This window comes from Hypanus sabinus, chromosome 3 (assembly GCF_030144855.1).
Source record: "Hypanus sabinus isolate sHypSab1 chromosome 3, sHypSab1.hap1, whole genome shotgun sequence".
NCBI lineage: Eukaryota > Metazoa > Chordata > Chondrichthyes > Myliobatiformes > Dasyatidae > Hypanus > Hypanus sabinus.
The window spans coordinates 132,438,172-132,455,533 of NC_082708.1; the positions used below are offsets into that span (position 1 = coordinate 132,438,172).

Here is a 17,362-nt window from a genome sequence, read left to right on the forward strand (position 1 = left end):
TAAATTGTTATAATGACTTAAATCTGAGCCTTGTGCCTCAAAGGTTCTCCTGTTATTGGTTGAGCTGCCTTCTACCATGCTAATAGTGAGTGACACCTCATATCATCAGGCCATCACTTTCCCAGATGTCCAGTCCCATTAAACATCCATACTACTAGGATTGTATAGGAGGTCTCTACTGCCTATACAAAGTATTCAGCCCCTTGGAAGTTTTATTGTTTACAGCATTGAATCAGTGGATTTAATTTGGCTTTTTTTGACACTGATTAACAGAAAAAGTCTCTTCCCTGTCAAATTGAAACAGATCTCTGCAAAGTGATCTAAATTAATTACAAATATAAAACAATAATTGATTGCACAAGCATTCACCCCCGCCCCTTAATATGACACACCAAATCATCACTGGTGCAGCCTGTTGGTTTTAGAAGTCGTGTAATTAGTTGAATGGAGATCTGTTTTTGGAAATCTGTGACCAGTCAGGGTGTTACAATTGCTTGTAGTAAAAATACACCTATATCTGGAAGTTCCAACTGCTGGTGAGTCTGGTAAAAACTACACCATGAAGGTAAAAGAGCACTCCAAGCAACTCCATGAAAAGGTTATTGAAAAGCACAAGTCAGAAATTAGATACAAGCTTCAGTGGCTGAGATGGGAGAGAGTACACATACTGTTGCCTGGGTGCTTTGCCAGTCACAGCTTTGTGGGAGAGCAGCAAAGTGAAACTCACTGTTTGGGGGGTGGGGGTAGGGAATTAACTCACATTAAATAGAGTTTGCCAGAAGGCACGTGGGAGACTCTGAAGTCAGCTGGAAGAAGGTTCTATGGGCTGATGGAACTAAAGTAGAGCTTTTTGGCTATCGGGCTAAACGCTGAGAACACTATCCCTGCCGTGAAGTTTGGTGCATCTTGCTGTGGGGATGCTTCACTGCAGCAGTACCTAGAAGGCTTGTGAGGGTAGAGGGTAAAATGAATGCAACAAAATGTAGAGACATCCTGGAGGAAAACTTGATGCAGTCTGCAAGAGAACTGTGACTTGGGTGAAGATTTGCTTTCCAGCAAGACAATGACCCCAAGCATAAGGCCAAAGCTACACAGGAATGGCTTAAAAGCAACAAAGTTAATGTCATGGAATGGCCAAGTCAGAGTCCAGACCCCAATCCTATTGAGAAATTGTGGCTGGACTTGAAAGGGCTGTTCACTCACAATCCCCATGTGCAGTTTTGTAAAGGAGAATGGGGGAAAAAATTGCAGTGTCCAGATGTGCATAGCTGCTAGCGACCTATCCACACAGACTCAATGTTGTAATTGCTGTTAAAGGTCCAATCTACTAAATACGGATTTGAAGGTCGTGAATACTTTTGCAATAAATTATTTTGTATGTGTAAATAATTTAGATCACTTTGTAGGGATGTGTTTTCACTTTGACATGAAAATCTTTTTCTGTGGATCAGTGTCAAAAAAAAGTCAAAAGAAATCCACAGTGATTCAGTGTTTAAAAAAATAAACCATGAAAACTTTGAAGAGGGTGTGACTACTTCTTATAGGCATTGTAAGTTTATTTGTCATGTGTCATAGAGTGAAATGTGTTATTTGTGTTGACTAACAACAACCCTGAGAGTGTGATAGGGGTAGCCCATAAATGTTAGCAACATAGCACGCCAGCAACCGTCAGGAGAATAACACAACATGAGAAACAAAAAAACGAGCCCTATTCCTCCCTCTTACCCACACACGTACACAGACTTTCAACCCTAGGATTGGCCTCCAGCTTACGTGGACTCTGTCCCGGCCAGTGGGGCTCACCTTCTAATTAGATTCTCTGTATTGATCCCAAGACAGGCCGACCACTGAACACTGAGCCTCAAACTCTCAACTTGACAACAATGGGACCCCAGTCACAAGGCTGGTGGCATAGTGGCATCAGTACTGGACTTTGGGGCGAGAGGTCCCAAGTTTGAATTCTGCTGGCTCCCTTGCACGCTCTCTATCTGTGCCTGGGTTGAGTGTCGAGGTAGCAACTCAACTTAATTTTTTAAAAAAAAGGCTGGAGAGGGATGGGCTCTGTCAGGTTTCAGATGCCTAAAACACGCTGTACGATGAGCAATCACCAAAAAGATTGGTGCAAAAAGCTTGTTATGATGGCACTCTGACTCCACCAGGGTTAAGGGTGCGCACACACACAATTTCAAGGTCTTGAACAGAGGGTCTTTGGAACAGTATCTAAGTTGAATGATGACCTTGGATGTCCCACATCTGTATCACTGGTCTGATGCAAAGAAGAGGCTTGGACTCCGGCCTAACCTCTAATTCTCCCACATCCCTGTTCCTAGACCCTAACCTGACCATTACTTATCCTCTCTGTCCCCAAAACCATCCTTGCGAGCCTGGAAAAAAACAAATTAAAACCCTAATCTGAGCTACAATTCAACGGAGGTCATAGCTTAGCACCAGCCTGGATTCTCACTATGAAGCAGTTTCTTTGATTCTATTTATTTCCTCAAAAATAGAGTACGGTAGAAATCCATGTATCAATTCTAGCTCACTCTTCTTTGGAATCCCATGCTGGATTCACTGGGAGATCTATTATAATACTCTTGCACTACTTTTTTTAAAAATTGTTGGGAGACTAATTGGGTGAATCCAATAATTTGGAAAACATCTTGGTTCAGTACCTTACAGGCATGCATGCTTATTAGAGATTAATGTGCTTTGCCCAGCAGATCAAACTTCCCCTCTGTATATTTTTGTAAATTGTTTTTCTCAGTTGATTTAAGATTTGTTTATTTGAAGATCAGTGCGAAAAATTGATACCTTTCCCTTTTTATTTATCTTAATAGCAAATTTTAATCTGAGTAAAATAGAGTATAAAGGGGAAAAGTTCAAAGTAAATTCTGTCATAATCTTAGATGATCTCTTGTTTGAAGCATTTCTAACTGAAATACTTGGTCCTTATTGAAAAATAGGAAAATTATAACAGTCAGCCTGTATATAGCAAAGATGCACAAACACCAGTGTGATAATTAACTGACTTTTTTCTGTATCATTTGTTAAAGGTTAAAGAAATTAACCATTACAACTAGGAGAATTTTTCTAGCTTTTACTCTTAGCATAAAATTATTATTTTTTTTGTCTTTTGAGCTCAAAGCTGAAAGCTGTGAATGTTCTCATTTCAAATTTCTCCCATTCTACTAATATAGTTGACTAAGATCAATTTCTACTGATCTTAAGCTATCAACTTGTTCTGGTTAAGAATTATATTCTGGTTCCCTGGATGCACTTCACATATTGCATATCTATGTTTCATATTGTGTAACTGTAACAAGGTATGGGAAGTACAAGTTAATAACTAGCAGTGCGGGCAATAGCATATCTGGGATATTGGTAGATGGTGGAACTAATGATGTACCTCAACTAAATTTAAGGAATGAACCCAGGAAGTAGGAGGAAGTTTAATACCAAATCAAAAATGGTAAAGAAAGAAGAGGAGATTTTATTTGTGAGAAATTAAATCAAGAATATTAAGAATATAACTTATTGATGAGGATCTTGTTCGGTTTGCAGGGTACTAACACAAGGTGGCAGAAACACTTAGCAGGTCTGAAAACATCTGGAGAAAGGGTCATTTACCTGAAGCATTAAGCTGATGTTTCATGTAATGTCTGATCTCTTGGGTATTTGCAGCAATTTGGTTTAAATTTGTTCAACAGTAAATGAGTGATCACAGAACATTCGTAGGGAATTCATACATGGATGCAGTAATTTTAACTCTTGTGGAGAGGCTAAGGACAAGGTTTGTGTGTGAAGATTAACTCATTCTAGAATATTACGACAGTTAACAATTTTGGGAAGCTCTTTATGGATTTCAATATTAATAACGTCAATGCTTTTCAACAAAATCTGACTTCTGAGAAATAAGATTCTACATGCACACACTTGATTTGTGGTTTATATTCTGTTTGCACTAGTGTCATCAATTGTAATGTGTTTTCCTGTTACTTGACTATAATCCACTATTTCTTCTGTTGTCTTGCATTCTTATTTCTCTTTGTGAAAGAAGCCTAAATATTTAATTCCATTAAATTTTGTTGTATGTTAACATGAGAATGTCTTGGTTATGAACTTGTTATCTTTTATGTTTGTGACAGTGGAAAATTCCTCAGCTAGGGTGTTGTAGGACACTGATTTGTGCTTGCTTGCCACAATTTTATTGCTACTAAATTTTTTGAAAATGTTTTAATTTTGACAGTTTAAGGAGATAGTTATTGGTGTTTTTGATCTTGACAAAAAGAGCCTTAATACTGTACCTTGAATTACAGTATACTGATGTATGTTGAAAGTGAGTCTTGGGAGGCAAAGCTGACTGTTGGTATGGATGGTATCTGATTTAATTGGCAATTTATGCTAATATGAGAGAATTGACATGTCAAATGTTCTTGTTACAAAATTTAAACAGAGCTTTCTGCTTTTCTCTCTCTAGGAAGAATTCTTTGATAAAACACCATATACAATAATGTTTGGACCAGACAAATGTGGCGAAGACTACAAATTACACTTTATTTTCAGACACAAGAACCCTATAACTGGAGAGTATGAAGAAAAGCATGCTAAACGTCCTGATGTAGATCTAAAGAAGTTCTACACAGACAAGATCACGCACTTGTATACTTTAGGTGCTATATAAATTCTACCAACTTCCCTTGATTATTCATGTATTTTTTCTATAATTTAATTGGTTCAGCACAACAGTGTGGGCCAAAGAGCCTGTTTCTGTGCAGTACTGTTCTGTATTTATCTGTCTACGTATATCAAAAAGTTAGGAAATTAAATCTAATGTTAATGCAGATGCATTTGTGGGGTGGGAGAAGAAAATCAAGTTTAGGTAATTAATGATGGTGCTTGGTCATCCATGAATGCAATATTGGTCAGTATCACTTAATTTATTTGAATTATGTCTCTTTTTAATGCCTCCATTCACAAGCTCAAATGTGCAAAATATTTTTGACAAGGCAGTTATCCGGGATGTTGTCTTCTCATCTGAATTGTTGAAACTTTTTTATTGTTATTTGCAATTGTATATAATGTTAAAAATGTGACAAAAATAAGATGTGATGACAAAGATGCATCAAGTATTTTGGAAGGGAATTGTTCATGTTAAGACAACTATAATTTATTCATTTAGCATTCCATACAAACTAAAGCCTTCTCCACTCATGAAATCAGATACAAGTACTCAACTTGAAATTTATTTTAAGATCTTCATCAGGAAATTGCATGACAAACTTGATGGAAAGAGATTTACTAAAATCAGTGCAGGGTGCATGTGCCTTGAAGTCCACTTCTTTCCATCTTGGTGGTTCTACTTATGAATACATTATGGAGCCTGGATGTACGTAGCATTTTCAGCAAAAAACAATGAAATTCTCAAAGTTTTAGTGGGTGCGAAAGCTGCACCAGTGAAAATTGTTTCTGTGTGTAAAGGGGACCTCCCAAATGGATCTGAGAACAATACACCGACTGTATGTAGTGACAATGTAGTTTTAATTACCTGGCCCTTGTTAAACTATCCTTTTATCACAGACAATTGCTAGTAACTTAAATATTCATCCATCCAACTGCCACCTGGTAACTTTCAGAAATATTGTCCTCATCCTGAACTCTCTGCTATATAGACAATTCAATATCCTAGTCTGTTCCTCTGATTTCTCCTACCACCCAAACTTCGGTAAGACCTGGCTCCTAGTACAGCCATTCTAAAGAAATTAGACCCCTAAGAAATAGGTGAAGGTTTTCTTCATGTACTCAGTACTGCTAAGCTTTCCTTTTAAGGCTGCCTTGGGTATGACTGAATTGCCTGGCAGCAGCTCCATGAACAAAATATCTAACCCTTGAAAATGCCAATCAAATGCTCTTGAGTTCCTTGTACTCCACCTACTGGATAATATTTTGCCTTGTCTATGTAGCCCATCTTCCAGTGAAGAACAACATGCCCTCCATAATCTTTTGTTCCAGTTGCACATGTCTTGCAGATGGATAGGATTAAAAGGTACGCATATATTCTTAAAAATCTGAAAAAAATAATTGCAAATAATTCTACATCTGATTTTCCCCCTCCCTACAAATGAATGTTTATAATATGCATAATTCAACCATGTATTGAGCTTCAGATGTCAATTAGTAATCAAGAACAAATTATTATAGAAGAGGAGAAAGCACAAATTGAAGACTTTTTTAAAATTATTATCATCATGGTCAAATTAGGAGTTGAGTATTGTAGCAAATAGTGCGCCTAAATTCAAATGTGTCTTGCTTTGAGTATTGTGCCTAGATGCTTCTGTCGTTAATTTTCAAAAATATAAACATGTTCTTGACTGCACAAGACTGAACAATTTTCTTCCCATGCACACCCCCCCCCCCCCCCACCCAATATAGCTCCATAGTATTAGCTGGATCTAAGAAGTAAAATGATCAGGGATCATTATGTGACTGCGTTGGGCTCTTTGAATTAACATTAGTTTTTACTTTTTATTCAGTGCTGAATCCAGACAACACCTTTGAGATTTTGATTGACCAAACTGTTGTTAGCAAGGGAAATTTGCTGGAGGACATGACTCCACCTATTAATCCCCCTAAAGAAATAGATGACCCTGATGATAGGAAGCCTGAGGACTGGGATGAAACCCCAAAGATTCCTGACCCTGATGCACAGAAGCCTGAAGACTGGTGAGTACAGTCTTTTGGGCAATTTCTCTAATGTTTTACTTTAATGTTTATTTTGATATTTTTAATCAGGAATCCGTGGTATCACATTCTGCATTTTTACCAATTTGCGGTTTGATTTTATGTTACATAATTTTGAATACTTCTGCAGTTCAAACTTCAAAATACCAGATCTTCTTTCAGGGATGAAGATGCACCAGCAAAGATACTTGATCCAAATGCTGTTAAACCAGAGGGATGGCTTCACGATGAAGCAGAGTACATTGCTGATCCCAATGCAGAAAAACCAGAGGACTGGTAATTTTGTTTTAAGCATTTGATTTGGGTTAGTTGCTCTGAAATTTAATGTCCTGTATAAGAAAGTAGCATTCTTCAAGGTTCTTCCACAGTTGAGTCACTGTGTGTGTGAGTGACATGTGTACACTTCTGTATTGTTTGGTTAAAATTACTACTTCATTTAAGTATATTTATGGAAATATGGGTAGAACTGTTTATTTTGTGTGAATATTTAATGTTGACCATAAAAATAGTGATATAAATCTCAAAAATAATATATACCAAGCTAATTAAAAGAAAACAAAGAATGGAGGAAACACACTCAACTGATCGAGTAACATCTGTGAAAAGAGAAGCTGATGCTGTTCGATCTGCTTGTTTCCTTCAACTGATTTCCTTATTCCCAATCTTAATATAGGGTCTTATATCCAAAATTTTAATTGTTTCTCTTTCTATAGTTGTTACCTGACCTGCTGATCATTTCCAACACTTTGTTTTAATTTCAGAATTGAAGTGTTTGATTTTCCAGCTGTTATATGTACAAATTGCAGGGCTGAATGCTAGATGCGTTTCAGTACTTGGGGTACTGGGGAAGTGTACTGCAGATGGTATTGATTATAATGTTTGACATTACTAATGTTGTTCCAACTCTAAAAGTGCATGTTGTAGCAGCACGACTGTTTGCTTGCCAGCATATATTGTAAGTCCAGGTAGAAATAAGTGTTTTCAAGTAAAATCCTTCAGTGACCCCATCTTTAGGGGTTTAGATGTGTATTTTGCAGGGTAGGATATGACATTATTTAACAAGATTGCAATGGCAGAAAATTGACATCTGAATATTGCAGTTCCAAAGTGGTTAAGATGTTTGTGCCGTCCAAGACTAATTTATATGTTTACTTATTTTTTTTCTTTTTGAAGTGTAGTAGTGAAATATCACAGTAAAATACAGTTGTTTGTATTTGGTCATACACATCCTTTCCATTTCCAGGGATGAAGAAATGGATGGCGAGTGGGAAGCTCCCCAGATTCCTAATCCAAAGTGTGAAGAGGCACCTGGATGTGGAGTTTGGGAACCACCCATGATCAGCAATCCTAACTACAAAGGGAAATGGAAACCACCTATGATTGACAATCCCAACTACCAGGTATGAAAAAAAAATTTCCTGGCATTTGACATTGCAGAGTTTTAACATTTAGCAAGGGAAGTGAAAGTAGAAGATATTCATTTTGATGTGCTGAATGTTGTGAAAGAAGCAAGGAATCGGGCAGTGTTAAATTTGAGGTCAGTTAAATATTCTTGAATGATTAGATTAAGGTGTTTGGGTTGGGATAATTGCACCCTATTGTATAGGCCACTGTTCTATTTCAAGGCTCGTACAATAGCATACTTTGATATGTGAGAATTGACTCAGTCTATTTTCCCACTGTTATTTATGTTCTCTGGCAAAAACCTTATTCAGACCACTCCTAAATTTAATTGGATAATTTGATGTAAGTGCTCTCACAAATTGTGAGCTATGGGTTAAGTGCTTTATACTTTTTAAAAGCATAGTGGTTTACAGGTTTCATATGCATTTCTATTTTCACAGCCTGTAAGGGAGCATGCCATGAGACAGAACATTTTTTAATATTTCTCAATATTAGCCAAGTAGTTGAAGAGTCAGCTATTGACTGTTGGAGCACACTTGTTTAGCTTTTAGCGCTTTGCTTTTAAGAGTGAATTTTGAATAATGCATCATAATGAAAAAATCAGAGTAATACAAAAATGGTTGTATACAGTAATTGCAGTTTTGGTTATAGAAGTATATAAGATGTATTGACATAAAATAAATCAGATTCTACTAATTCTAGTTCTGGAATATTTGAAGTCAAAGTGTAAGCATTTCTCTCAGGTCATTTCATGTAATTTCAATATCGGTTTAAGAAGCTGAGACCTGGTGTATTGGGAAAATAAGACTTAATGTTTGATTAAACCTGTTATTTTCCGAGTATTATGTGTACTTTTTTATATTAAGCAAATACTGAAACATTGACAATTTATACTTAGTTTTTTTTTAATTGCTGGGGAGTGAATCCTGCCTAGGATGTTACCTCATTTACTTGTAGTCCATATAGTGTAACAATATAATAACACTGAGCAGTTATGCACTAGCCTACAAAATTCATGTCTGCTTTAGTGATTTATTTTTTTCCTTTTATTTGGATCAAGAAGCTTAATGGCCTTCATTCTAAAAACTGCTACCATTTTCCTCCATTCTTAGCTCCCAGTTATCAGTATTAGTTGGGTGAGAAAATGTGAAAACCTGGCATTTAATATCATTGGCAAGAATGCTGGATCTTGACAAGACTTCTGTCAAAGTCCAGCATGTGCCTGCTCATGAACTTTATTGTGATGTAATATTTGAATTGATTATGCAGAAGTCTGGTTGATTGCACAAATGAAAATCACCCCAGGGGAAGATTTGAAACCACCTTTTATAATTGTATATGGATGAAGAAAAGTTTTAGTTAATCCTTCCAGGCCTTGAAATTTCATCACGTACTAGTTTTCTGAAACTCCCCTTGCAGTCAAGGTAGTACCATTTTGACTATTAACCACATGTGCATCTAAAAATAAGGAAATTAATAACTCATCTAATGAAAGGAAGTTGTGAGGAAAAATGGGTGAATGTACATATGATCTGGTAATAAGTCAAAGCCTCTGTATGGGCCATACAAGTACTGGATGCAAGAAGTATCAAAACGATGTTGATCAACTTGTTACTGGATTAAAGATGGGTTCAAGTAGCATCTCATTTCAGGTGTCTAATTTGACCTAGAACACATTACAAGCAAATTAGATCATTATTTGCAGAAGTGGCAATTTTTTTCATAACAATAACCTAAAGGAGTACTTTGACCCTAGAAAACTGATTGGATTGCATTATTTAATTTTAAATCTACAGGGATTGTGGACTCCAAGGAAGATAAAAAATCCTAATTATTTTGAGGACTTGCAACCTTACAAGATGACTCCAATTATCGCTATTGGTCTCGAACTATGGTCCATGACTTCTGACATTTTATTTGACAACTTTATCATATGTGCTGAGAGGAAAGTTTCTGACCAGTGGGCAGCTGATGGCTGGGGTCTAAAGAAGATGATGGCAACAGCAAATGAGGTATCTCATCTGCATATTATGAAATGGGTTAATAAATTGTGTTATTTATGTCCAGTCACTATAACTGTTTTCCTTTACCCTTTTTTTGGGGTATTTTTTAAAAAAATTATCTTTGGAGTAGGAATTTGTCTTCATTATTCCTGTTAAGTGTGTAATTTTGTAGTGACTGCATGATAGCACTGCCAAGATCTTTTTTAGCATTGTAGACCAAATCCATGGAATTTTTGTATTGATGTGCAGCAGCCAGAAATAAGATTTAGTCATGTGTGGTCATTGCTTTAAATTATACATCTTCAAGATGTATTCATCTCTGCATAGTCTCTGTAACTTCAGCCATCTCCAATGGGATCCCACCACCAAGCACATCTTATGGATATATCATGACATTTGATTTTGTGCCCATGAATCTAGTGCAAAAACTCTACATTCTCTGCGCATGTTCCAGGTTGCCCTAACCCTCTAGTATATGCCACAAATATACCTAGTCACCAGTAGAAATTTGCTGTGCACAATTGGCATTACAGTAGTGACAGCACATTAAAAGTGCATTAGCCATAAAGCATTTGGGATAACTTGATCATGTACAAAGTAAAGCTGATGTTTCACAGCTCATTAACTTGGATTCAATTCTGACTTCTGCTGGTATCTTCACCTTCTCCCTGTGATTGTGATTTCCCCCCCAGGTATTCCAGTTTCCTCCCACATCCCAGCTACATGTGTGTTGTTAGTTTGACTCTAAATTATACCTGTTTGGTAGGTGACTTAGAATTTGGTGAGAGCTGAAAGGAATGTAAAGAAAATAAATTGCATGGAGAATAAGTGTTGCTGAAAGTTGACTGACTTGACAGACAAAATGGTCCATTTTGCAAAAAAAGTGAAATTAGATACACCTGGATTGGAAGGTGTACTGATGTTAGCCAGTCTATACCCTTGAAGTTCAAAAGTATTCATTCACATTTTAAATCTGACAAAAGCATAATCGATTATTATACCAATTAATATGATATTGTACAGAATAATGCCAAAATGTATTTTGTGTTAATTCCATAAATCTATTAATTTTGTAGATTCTTAGTATCTTTTTACAATATTTTTATTCAGAAGGAAAAAAAAACAAGATTTCCGGAGTGCAACACATATAGATACATTGCAGCATAACACATAAAGGTATACCACTCTGTAATCAAAAATTTAAAGATGTCCTACATCATAAAAGAAATTTTTTATATTAAAAAAAAGTCAACCCCCCTACCAACTACCAAAGAAAAAAGCTGATGGATGGATAATTAGAAAAAAAAGACATATTCACTCAAGAAGGGAAGATAAAAATATACGTAAAAGTCTGTGCACTGTTAAACTGTATAAATTGGAAAAGTAATTTAGGAAAGGTCCCCAAATATCATAAAAAGATTGTTTCGAATTTAAGACTGAGCAGCGGATCTTTTCTAAATTTAAATAAGACATAATATCACTTAGCCATTGAAGTTGTGTAGGAGGGGTAGACTCCTTCCATTTAAGCAAGATTGCTCTTCTTGCTAAAAGAAAGGAAAAAACTAAAACCTGTAGGTTAGGAGTATTTAAAGTTATATCTTCATTTGCAATAATACCAAACAAGGCAGTAAGGGGATTTGGGTCAAATTGTACCCTAAAAAGTTGTGAGAAGGTATGAAATACTTCCCGCCAAAACTTTTCAATTGTAGGGCAAAACCAAAATGTGAATTAAAGAGGCATCATCAGAGTTGCATTTATTACAAAGTGGAGAAACATTCGGGTAAAAACTGGACAGCTTCTGTTTAGAAATGTAAGCTCTATGAATCACTTTAAATTGTAGAAGAGAATGACGAGCACAGAAAGATCTTAATTACATTTCAAGATGTTCCAAATTGTATAAAATGATTTGTTTTGTTTTATTTTCAGCTTATTGATTTTTGTTGCTAGGGGAATATTTTTCTCTGAACTAATTACTTTGTTTACGTGGATAGATTGTATTAACTCAAAATAACCAAATGTTAAAAGGTAGATTTATTGCTGTAATTTTAATTATGCAACTAGAAAGATGCATTTGCATTTTAAGCAGTCTTGTTTTTCCTTATAACAAACCTGATAAGTTGTTATTTCTCATTATTTTTCCTGCCACTAATTATTTATTTCATTTTTTTCATGAATTTTCCAATGGTAAAACAAACTATTAAACTAAGTCATGCACAGAATTCAATCCTATCATATATTCTTGGAGATATTGTTCTGGTGTAATTTATCCGCAGTGATTTTAATTATTTCCATTTAAAAATATCTCTCATTGATATCAAAATGAAATGCAAAAACTAACTTCACCTAATTTTCCTTTTTAGCCTGGTGTTTTGGGTCAGTTGACAACTGCAGCAGAAGAGCGTCCGTGGCTTTGGATTATTTACTTTCTTACAGCTGTTTTGCCTTTGGGGCTAATTGTGCTGTTCTGCTGGCCAAGCAAGGTAAAGAAATATTTGAAGGCTTTTTCTGTGGCACTTTTTTTTTGTGCAGTAATGGTGAGGATTCAGGAAGGTCTCGGGTTTTAATTATAATGCTATGGGGGAAGTTCTTATGGTTTATTAACCCTGCATTCATGGATTAATGAGAGAAATAGATGACTGGGTTCAAGATCTTCTCACTGGCTGTTGTTACGGATTCAGCAACAATAAATATATAAGTGAGGCAGGGTTTTTTTTATAACAGATAAAACATTTATTAAACACTGAAAAACAAACTTCCAAAAGTAAACAAACAACTAACATAACCGGAAATCAGCTGCTGTGTGGCAGTTCTTAAAGCGATGTTGCAAAAACAGTTCTTCAAAGCAGTACTGCAAAAGTTCAAAATGCTTAGTCCGTTAAAGGAGAGACTTTTTAGACAATTTAAATTCTCTTTCACGTTGTGTTGCTGCGGTTCCCAGTCGAACTATACTTTTCCTGGAGTATTTACGAAGATGAAAATGAAACGGCTTAAAGGCACTGACCTTTTCTTTACAAAACTGTACCCGACCCTCTCTGCTATTATTTGCAGGGGTTAACACGGGCACAGCCAACGAATTCCTTCCGAATGAGGATCAAACGAGGTCGAACCTGTTTCACCGTCGAAATCGACTTTCCTCGATCTTTTAGCTCCCGAACTCCAATCTTCACTGATTTTTAACTGGCAGTATTATAAAGAAACTGCCGGCAATGACCTTTTAAGCTTTAGGCATTAAATAAAACTCCACCTTTCAACCAAACCGCGTCATAATATTGGATAACGCAGTGGCATGGAGTCAAAATAGCAAATCCAGCCACGAACTGCCCCTCCTCACAGGGAGGGGCCCTCCTTTTATACCCTGTGTTTAAAAAAAACTGTCACATGACCTCTACTGGCAGGAAAATGACGTCACTCCACCATCACAAGACCACTACCTTAGGTCCAGCATATCTTCAACACCACTGTCACATGACAAGTAAAGATACCCACGGGTACGTAACACTGTCTTTACTGGAAATATGAGCATGTGCCTTCATAATGTTATCCACATTCAATCAGGTAAATGCTAAAGCATAATTTCTGTGTATAGAACTACAATTTTACAAGGAACAGCCTTGGTCTTAGTGACACAGCATGGGAAGGGGCCATTCAGTGCACTATATCCATGCTTACCAACAGACATCCAGTATTTGGCCCCATAGTCTTCCATGTCCAAACTGATCCAAGTGCATTCAAATCCAGTTAGTGATTCTTCTACTTCTGCCACACTCTGACAGTGCATTTCTGGTACTTGCACCCTCTGTGATCATTAATCCAGTCGCTCATTGTTTTCCAATAACTTGTTTATTACTGCTTTTAGCCTTGCAGATCTATAATTACAAGGATTTTCTTTGCCATATTTCTTGGAAAAAATTAGGACCACATTTGCTGTCAACTGGTATCTCACTTGCCAGTGAAGATTAAAATTTCAGCCAGGGCTGCAGCAATCTATTTTCTTGCCTCCTGTATCAGCCTGTCATAAATATCATCCATCCTTGGATTTATCCATCTTTAAACTCCCTAATGTATAAAGTACTGCATTATGGAGAATTGCACCTTCCTGCTTGAGTTTTCCTGCTTGTAAAGTCCGTTTTCCTTGAGAGGGGAGAGAGTTTTTGCTGGAGTTTATTGTAGCTTCAACTGCTATTACAGATGTATATACAGTAGGTGCTAATATACTGGAAAACTAATTTGAACTGCATCTTCATCTTTTGACAGTTCAGGAGAGAGATTCCTAGATTTGGATAGCATTTGACTAAACAATTCGGAACACTTTATTCATGAAGTAATAGACTTCCTGATAACTGGAGCATAAGTGGTTACGATTTTGTTTTTTAGAAACTAGACTCTGCAGCTGAATACAAGAAGACTGATGCTGTACAGCCTGATGTTACAGAACAAGAACAAGAGGATGATGAACAGGAAGAAGAGATGGATGAGAAAAAAGAGAGTAATGGTCTAACAGAAGGTAGAAGTTTATTGTTGGGTTATATATGTTTGCTAACGTAAAATTCTTTAATTTGCAATTACAGTGCAAACACCTGGATATCAGCTTCCATTTGTGCATTGGCAACAGTACTTACTCACAACCCCGCATTGTGGGCTGAATGGCTTGTTCAGTACTGTACTGCTCAATAACAAGTAATCTTGCAATTCAGAAAGTAGAAACAACAATGATCTTAATTCCAATTTATACTAAATGTCCTTCTCCTGTGTATCTTCTATACTGCTCTACTCCCTGCATATTCTTGTCTGTATGAAAGTCTCATGAACTCCACAAATTACCTGCTTCCATTACTACCCCTGGTAACCTATTCCAGGCAACTACCACACTCTGTGATTATTTATTTATAATGCTCCCCCCCCCCCCCCATCACTTCTAACCTCTCTCCCTCCACCCAACTTTAAAAGCATAGCCTCTGGTGTTTGACATTTCTAATCTGGGAAAAAGATTCCAGCTGTCTCTGCGTCATAGATTTTAAAAAGCCTCTCTTGTGTCTCCCCTTAGCCTCTGACAATCTAGGGAGGACATTCTAAGTTTATCCAACTTGTCCTTGTAGCTCATGCTCTCTAATCCAGGCAGCATCCCAATAAAGTGCACAGAATGCTGGAGGAACTCAGCAGGCCAGGCAGCAAATAATGGAAAAGAGTACAGTAATTACAACGACTGGTTATAAACTTCCGGCCAGAATAATAGCCTTCTCAGCTTTCCACCTGTTGGAAACTGATGTTTTTGATCAAAGGTTCTTCAGATGTCAAGAATTATGCATAAAATTTGTTGCTTACATCAGTTTTTATTAAGCATTAAAAGAGCAAAGGAATTAGGAAAGGATAATAACAAAAGCACAGCCTAGTAGCAAAGCAAGGTGAGGACAGAAAGAAACAGAGACCAAACCCAATATGGTCTGCTCTTCTTATACCAATTTGCTAAATTCCATTCAAATTCTGTTCCTTGAATCAACCAATAAAATACCCCCATTCAAGTAATGTGATACCCAAGAAGCTTCCAGAAAGATGCAGTGGAACTGTAGTCACTAGGAAACCTGTTGAACAATTGCATATACAAAAGTAATATAGTATTAATGGTAAGACTCTTGGCAGTGTGGAGGATCAAAGAGATCTTGGCATACAAGTCCATAGGAAACTCAAAAGTTGCTGCGCAGGTTGACTGGTTAAGAAGGCATACGGTGTATTGGCCTTCATCAATCATGGGATTGAGTTTAGGAGCCAAGAGGTAATGTTGCAGCTATATAATACCCTGGTCAGACCCCACTTGGAGTACTATGCTCTGTTCTGGTCACCTCACTACAGGAAGGATGTGGAAGCCATAGAAAGGGTGCAGAAGAGATTTACAAGGATGTTGCCTGGATTGAGGAGCATGCCTTGTGAGAATAGGTTGAGTGAACTCAGCCTTTTCTCCTTGGAGCGACGGAGGATGAGAGGTGACCTGATAGAGATGTATAAGATGATGAGAGGCATTGATCGTGTGGACAGTCAGAGACTTTTTCCCAGGGCTGAGTGGTGAGTGCGTGGAATGAGCTGCCAGCAACGGTGTTGGAGGTGGATACGATAGGGTCTTTTAAGAGATTCTTGGATGGGTACATGAAGCTTAGAAAAATAGAGGCCTATGGGTAACCCTAGGTAATTTCTAAGGCAAGGACATGTTTGGGACAGCATTGTGGGTCGAAGTGCCTGTATTATGTCTATGTCTCTGTGTAACTCTATAGAAATACAAACAAGCATAAGAAAGTTGAACTACAAAGAAATAACAATTATACAGTCTGATCCAATACACCCAACTGTCTTCTTTGGGTAAGGCAGTTCTTAATCCACTTGCAATTAACCATGGATCCCATCCATCTCTAACTTCCGAATCATCCTACCATGAGGAATCTTATCAACTGCTTTAATGTAGATAACACCATTGCCTTGCCCACATCAAGCTCCTTTGTCACCTCCCCAAAAGAATTCAGTCAAGTTTGTAAGCCATGACCTGCCCATGTTAACTGTCCCTAAGCAGGCCATGACTTTCCAGATGTGTATAAATCCTATCCCTCAGTATCCCCTCTAGCAGCATCTCTATCACTGACATGACTTGTTCAAAATCCTTTCTTGAATGAATTGCCACTCCCTTTTGGTTATGATTAGATGTAATACATTTCAGATTCAGATTGATTTATCACATGCACGTCAAAGCATATGGTGAAATGAATCAATTTAGTTACTAATGCCAGCCACACAAGAGTGCAAGCCCGCCACACACACATGACCCAATACCGGGACGAGAACCTATTTATAGTTTTGTTCATTTTTCCATTGCCCTTTTGTTTGTCTAAACTCTGCAGCCTGGACTTAAATCCAACCAAGTTTTCATCAATGAACCTTTTGCTGACTGGTCTTCATTGTTGAGCAATTATTGTCCTCTTTCTGTCAAAATTAGCCTTCATCCAATTTGAGACCTTTAACTTGAGGCCCTTGTCCTTTTTCAAAGCTTCCTTGAAACTTGCAGAATCAGGGTCACTGTTCCATCAGTTGACATTTCCATCACTTGCTGGTTTCATTCCTTAAGATGAAGTCAATGTGGCCCCTTTTCTGGTAAGACTATCTATAGTATATGTTGTCACAAAATAAGCTATTTTGTATGCACATAGCAAATTGTGCACAATCTCAAAAATTCTTTC

At 37.1% G+C, this 17,362-nt stretch overlaps 1 protein-coding gene across 3 annotated transcripts in view; it reads left to right on the forward strand.

The window, feature by feature from the left end:
- LOC132391673 (calnexin-like) overlaps positions 1–17,362 on the forward strand; it is a 62,289-nt gene that overhangs the window by 36,838 nt on the left and 8,089 nt on the right. For all 3 annotated transcript variants that reach the window (XM_059965161.1, XM_059965162.1, XM_059965163.1), the window contains exons 7-13: positions 4,478–4,670; positions 6,531–6,720; positions 6,901–7,014; positions 7,982–8,138; positions 9,939–10,154; positions 12,506–12,625; positions 14,520–14,649. In XM_059965161.1, coding sequence (XP_059821144.1) covers positions 4,478–4,670; positions 6,531–6,720; positions 6,901–7,014; positions 7,982–8,138; positions 9,939–10,154; positions 12,506–12,625; positions 14,520–14,649 — 1,120 coding nt within the window. The remainder of the gene's footprint in view (positions 1–4,477; positions 4,671–6,530; positions 6,721–6,900; positions 7,015–7,981; positions 8,139–9,938; positions 10,155–12,505; positions 12,626–14,519; positions 14,650–17,362) is intronic.